At 36.3% G+C, this 6,785-nt stretch overlaps 1 protein-coding gene across 2 annotated transcripts in view; it reads right to left on the bottom strand.

The window, feature by feature from the left end:
- Nucleotides 1–1,066: 1,066 nt before the first annotated feature.
- Nucleotides 1,067–6,785, bottom strand: part of qser1 (glutamine and serine rich 1) — a 126,811-nt gene continuing 121,092 nt past the window's right edge. For both annotated transcript variants that reach the window (XM_078549453.1, XM_078549454.1), the window contains 3 exons: nt 6,378–6,524; nt 3,065–3,160; nt 1,067–2,512 (listed from right to left, as the gene is read on the bottom strand). In XM_078549453.1, the coding sequence (XP_078405579.1) occupies nt 2,372–2,512; nt 3,065–3,160; nt 6,378–6,524 (384 nt within the window). In that variant the 3' untranslated portion in view covers nt 1,067–2,371. The remainder of the gene's footprint in view (nt 2,513–3,064; nt 3,161–6,377; nt 6,525–6,785) is intronic.

Raw genomic sequence — 6,785 nt, 5'->3', positions numbered from 1 at the left:
AAGTGCGTCGGGTTGTTATACTACAATAAAGGTACGTATAAACATTGCTGTTGAATCTGGACACTCAAAAATTTGAGTCTAGGTCAAACATCACTCCACAATTCTGGCAATCGCAATCAGAATGGTGAAAAAGGTAACTGATGAAAGAAAATGTCACACCTCCAAGCTCTTCTGTAGATGGGAGTTAACTTTAAATTTTACTGTGCTTAACAGGGACAGCAGCATTTGATGCTGAAAGTGGGTCACTAAAAGTAGGAAAGTGTTCAATTCCCACCATGAGCTTATTATTGCTGAAAAAAGAGACATGTCAAAGCTTTCCATTTTGCACTCATCAGTACACCACAAGAATACCAACATGATGGGAAAACAAAAGTTCATACTGTATGATAAGAGAGTGCTGACTGGTTGGCCAGTGGACTCCGGTAGAGGCATGTTAAGGAGAATGGACTAGTGATGGTGACTGACAGTTAACTGCCAAGCATTGTTTGAAATTTAAACCAGGCAGCTTGACCTTGATATTCCTCAGGGCAATACCTTGACCAGTGTCAGCAAGTGGCTGTCACTTATTTGTTTAGCTGAAACAGGCGCAATGTGTTTACATGTGCTTTCTGTCTGCAAAGAACAGGGCCCTGTCTATTAATATATGTAGCTTCCAGTACATGCAAATGCACCACACTGAGAACCCGACTGACAATCTTAAATTGGTTGTCAGCATAATTCTTAGCAATGAGATTATTTAGCAAATGTTTTCTAATTGCAGAATCACATCTAATGTTGGACACTATGTTTTGTGCACTCTCCTCTCATACAGTATAAATTGTTGTCTTCCCCTTACATTGTTATTCTTGTAAAGTGTCCTGATGAGCGCAAGACGAAAAGCTTTGACATGTTTCTTTTTTCAGCAATACTCAAGTCGTCCTGTATTGCTAAATGACTATGGACTTATTACCTCAATTTTTTTGTATCTACAGGGAAATTCTTAGCACCATTGCTTCAAAAATATCAGGAATATTACAGCAGTAATGACTTAAAAGACACAAAGCAATAAACAATGTGGGAAGAGGCATTTGAAAAAAGGTGCACAGTTTAAGGGTTAATCTGGCAGAGTAAAACATCATGATTCATAGAATGAAAAGCAACAATCAGATCAAAAGATAAACCACCAGAGTAACAATATTGTAGATAAAATTATCCATAGTATCAATCAAAACCAAGTTGAATTTAACTACATTTACAAATGTACTGTACATAATGTTGAATTGTTAAACAGTTCTCATAGTACAATATAAACTTTTTTGGCTTTAGGTTTAGTAGGAAATTTATTTTCATGTATCAGAAAATAATTGCAATGTGTAACACAGCTACACTTAAAAGGCAAAACTAGTCCAATATGCATATCTGGTACACACTGAAGCAAACTTGTATTAACAGGAAAACAGAAATAGTAGTTTACCTCAGTATATAAAGTATACAATGCGATCAACATATAAATGAAAAGAATTTACTGGAAACAATGCAGAGTGTATTACAAAGATAAATGAACATAATTCAAACCACAATATTTTCTCTGAAAAATACAATTATTGATGAGATAAAATGTACAATTTATTTTAAAGAAATATGGGTATAAAGGCAAAATATTTTTTTCTTCAAAACAGGGAAAACAGATGTGTTCATCACCAGAACTGACACAAATGGTCATAGAATTGCACCAACTCCACGTCCAGTTTCCTGAACTTGCTATTTTCAAATGTAAAAGGAGTCTGTAACGCAACAAAAATTATATATTTTCTGATGGCAAATTTACTGTAAAGAATGTCATGACACACCAACCTTCTTTACAATATATATGGAAATTTGGTAGGCAGACATTAGAAAGATATGATTGCCTCTGCCTTGTCTTGTAGGTCAGTAAGAGGCAGGTTATCAAATTTAAAGCATTTTTTGTTGAACAAAACAGTTTCCTAAAGTGTTAAAACTACATTAATAAAGAAAATCATAATATACTTAGTGCATGCCTTGCCATTTTGATCGGTCACAAAAGTTTATTTTTTAATGTTTTTTTCTTTTTTTGGAAATAGACATTACTCAATATCTCAGGTTCACAGAATACAAATAAATCAAAAACATTGGCCATCATAAAAATGTGGTTACTGACATAATAATTAATAAACTCCCCAATGCCAAAATGTGTTTTCTTGGCCACCATGTCTGCGTAGCTTTGGGCCAAAAAACAAGGTTCATCAAAGCCCATGAGTGCCACTATTAAAGGCCTAGTCTGGCATCACTAGAGTGCCAAAGTTCACTTCAATGTCTCCATGATATTTTGTTAGTGCCATAGATAAGACCGTTGAAAAATCTCATATGTACGTTATGAACACTTCTGCTGTGCTTGTGTCAGAACGTCACCAAATTTTTCAAAGAGGTCCTCCACCCATTTCTCATTTTCCATACATTGCTGGATTGTTTCAACTTGGCCTAGGTCTTTATTCTGTTTTAGAATGGAAGCAGCCTGTCCAAAAGAATAGTCAAAAAACATTAGAAAGTTTAGCAAATGTGTACAGATTTGGCTTTGCATTGATGTATACTTCAAATATAAATAGAAAAAAACTTTTGATAACTTTTTGTACATCAACTTACTTCTATTCACAGTAACAGGATCACAATATTAGATAGACTAAATATGCAAACACCCTTATCTATCAATTGCTAGAAAATAATGTAGTCTTTTGCAGACCAAATAATTAACTTTCATATTTGTAACCACCATAGAATGGAATATCAGTGGGACTTCTGTACTTTATTTAAACTTACAGTGCTAACTTGAAAACATTTATTATGAAAGAACTGTGCTCTGAGATGATGCACCAAAATCTTAGGAGGAAAGAACACAATTTTGATCAAGTGCTGATTACAAAGTACATTTTTACAAGAAATGCCAAACTCTCAATTTTTAAATCCAGGATTTATGTAATTACCCTGGGATCTTCTTTAGTTTGTTGCAATTTAATAAAATTAAATGAATTCAACTAATACTACACATTGCAGAATGTTAAATACTGACCTCTTTCTTGCATATCAGGTAGGTGTGATATTTATAGTGATGAAGTGTGTGATATAAAGTACAGCACTGCAATTTCTCTTGATCTACAGTGAACTCCTAAGTTTAAAATACAGAACAAAATTTAACAATTCAGTAGAAAGTGTTAACTGATCACTCAGCCACTTAATATGGCTATAATGCAGCAGAATGCAAACATCTGATCAGATATTAACAGCATTGAGATGACAAACATTAGATGTGCTTTTATTCGTTAGCTAATTACCTGGATAATTTATATGGGGAATCATTGAAATTATAATCTGAAATAGTTCAGACTTTTTTGCCACATTTTTAACTCATTGCATCTTCAGCATTGCATGGTGGAATCATTTCAAAAGTTACATCACATGCACATTTTAAAATAATTTCATGCCTAATTTATATGAAACAAAATAAAAGCCATAGTTCTAGGTATTGCAAATTATCTCAACAGTAAAAAAAAGTATGTAAGTTAACTGTTACACTCAAGACTTCTATAGAATATATTTATAAGAGTGAAGGTATCGACATCACTCATGGGTGAATTCTGACCAAGTTTACGCAAAAATAATGTTCTGTAGTGTGGGAAACAAGTTTACCAAAATAAAGAGCATAGAGCAGAATAACACAGAATGACTCCTGTAATAGAAGCAAAACAGGGCCCATTCCAGAGAATGTTTCAACTGCATGGCTGATGCTCGTATCTGTGTGGGACCAACCAAGGTCAAGGGTAAAGTGTAAACAAAACAACAGGATGGAAGTGCAAAGAAAGGAGAAATATGTTTACTTCAGTGGTGTAGTCTCAAAAGCTAAGGCTGATGCATGACTTAGTTCACTATCAAGTAGCATTATGGAACAGTTTTTTTGAAATAAAATTATTGAGACTGTTAGTTCATAATTCTCCAAATCTCCTTCAGGATGCCCTGTTAGGTTGGCAGGTGTTCTTAGGATTTTATTGTGCCTTTTTTCATAAAGTATTATTGCATTTACTCTTCAACATCTATGCTGATGTCAAGAGGAGAAATATTATACGTAGTTAGCACGACTAACAAGTTTCCAGACATAAAAAATTGGCTGTGTGATTGATAGTAAGGAAGAAAACTGTAGATTTCAGAAGTTATCAAATGAACTGGTCTGGTGGGCAGAAAAGTAGCAAATCTGGAGAAGTGTGAAGTACTGCATTTGGGGAGGTCAGCCGAAGCAAGGGAATACCAATAAATGGTATGATATGGAGAAGTGTAATGGAGCAGAGGAACCTTGGAGTGCATATCCACAGATCCCAGGAAGTAGTAACACAGATAGATAAGGCGATTAAGCAGGCACGCAGGATACTTTCCTTTATTAGCCAACATATAGAATATAAGAGCAGGGAGGCTATGGTAGAACTGTATAAAAGACTAGTTAGGCCATAGCTAGAGTGCTACACACAGTTCTTGTCACCACATTACAGGAAGGACGTGACTACACTACAGAGGGGGCAATGGGAAGATTTGCAAGGGTGTTACCAGGAATGGCTAATTTTAGCTATGAGGAAAGATTGGATAGGCTGTGGCAGTTTTCTTTGGAACAGAGAAGGCTGAGAGGAGATTTAATTGGAGTATAAAATTACATGGGGTTCAGATGTAGTGGGTAGGAAGAACCTACTTCCCTTAGCAGAGGGGTCAAGATCTGGGGACATTGATTTAAAGCACCTGTATTGGTAGAAGGATTAAAGGGAAGATAAACAAACAGTTTTTCACCTGGAGATTGGTTGTGTTCTGGAGCTCACTGCTTGAAAGGGTGGTAGTGGCAGAAACCTTCATTGCATTTAAAAAGTACATTGATATGCATTTGGAAGTGCCGGAACCTGTAAAAAGTGTTCTGGATAAGGTCGGGAGAGAACTGAAACCCTTAGAACCTTTCCCTTACCGCCCATAATCAGTGTGTTACTTAGGCCCCCAAATTGTGTGTGGTTAATTTAAATAACAGCAGTAAGGTTTAAATAAAGAGGATTATTTATTCGCACATTCACCCCAAAAGTCTGACACCACATCTCTCTCACACACACAGACGAGAACGATACAGTTAAAGAGAATAGTGCACTTTCACAAGTTGTAAACAAAGGAATAGTTCGTAGTTCACATGCTTGGTTCGTTGTAGGAAGAACAATTGTTTCAGACCAAAGGTGGGATTTTCACTCCAAAAGGATAGTTCAGGTGATTTCAGTAACTCGTCATACATCAGAGATTGTCAGATTCCTTTGAAGAGATGGGTGTTCAGCAAGTCGCGAAGTTAGTCATTTATAGCTTCTTCTTACCAGGAGATCAAGTTTCTTTACAGTTGGATTTGGAGTAGAAATCAGGCTGGGTGACTTTTTTGATGCAAGTCTCTAGGTTTAAAAAAGGTATGGGTTTACTGCCTTTTCTACTAATTTTCTGCACTGGTGGTTGGTGGAGTCTGACTCAATTTCTCTCTGGTCTTGGAATAATAAAGGGTTAAATGTCAGAAGCTAGTTTCGGTCATATGATGGCAAGTTTCATTGTCCACATAATGGGTTGGGGCCAGGATGACTGATACACAATAGGGGAATGATTGGTAACCCATCAACACACCAGGGTATGCACTGGAAGAACTTATTTGATATTCCACCTTCACGGCTCTGACAAATCTGGTGGTCATTATTTGTTGAATCTTTTCCATTGAGCTGGTAAGGATGGTCACTTTGCACCTGAGAAAACCATTTGCATCTGAGAACTTTCCAGAGGAATTTTCATGAAGAAATTTATGAAGAAATTGCAAAAGTCAGCTGAGTTTTGGCATCCATCTTAATAGTCCCATTAATTTCCATTTTCAAATAAAACATAGTTCCAGGAAACTATTTACTGAGTGCAGCCCACATTTAAAGTTTTGAATAGGACATGCCTTCACTGGTCATGACAAAAGCTCCACGAGCTGGACTGTGGGATTAGGCTGACACAGACACAATGGTCCCTTTCTGTGCCGTAAATTTCCAAGATTCTATGATGCACAGAGGCATTTTGCTTAGGCGACATATTTGGGAATATTAAGAGATAGCTTATAAACGTCAATGGGATTATTTTGGACAGAGCTATTTTTTATACAAAATTATTTTTAGGAGCTGTGATGAAGAAAAAGAGATGATTGACTAATAAGCAAATACTATTCCCTACAGCTGAATAAGTTTGACTGCATTATTGTAGAAATAGTTCCTGATCCCATGTGGTAGAAAATATATCAATTTGGAGGAAAAAGTACATTAGGCTGCTATTTTTAGTCAAAGTACAGAAGGTCTTACCTTTTGGCCCTTAGCATTCTGTTTTAATGATTGGAGCGTCTTCTTGTTGTAATTTTTACCACTCAATTTAATTTTGGACATATTCGAATTGCTGCCCTTTGCTCCTGAGGCACATGTTGTCAGTTCAGGAAAATTCTCCAGTGCAGTCTGCAGACAGAATAAAATTCAAATTTTATAGAATAGAACAGAATACAGGAGGCGGCTATTTGGCTCTTCATGTCATTGCTGGCTGTCTGAGAGAGCAACACAGCTAGTCCCACTCTTTTCCCCTGTAGCCTTGCAAATCGTTTCTCCTCATATAATTATCTAATTTGCTTTTGAAAGCCACAATTGAATCTGCCTCCACCACCGTCTCAGGCAGTGCATTCCAGATCCTAACCACTCATTGTATAAAAAGCTTTTTCCTCA

The sequence above is a fragment of the Cetorhinus maximus genome, chromosome 9 (genome assembly GCF_964194155.1).
Source record: "Cetorhinus maximus chromosome 9, sCetMax3.hap1.1, whole genome shotgun sequence".
In the NCBI taxonomy this organism is placed as follows: domain Eukaryota; kingdom Metazoa; phylum Chordata; class Chondrichthyes; order Lamniformes; family Cetorhinidae; genus Cetorhinus; species Cetorhinus maximus.
This window is presented reverse-complemented; position numbering and strand designations above follow the sequence as displayed.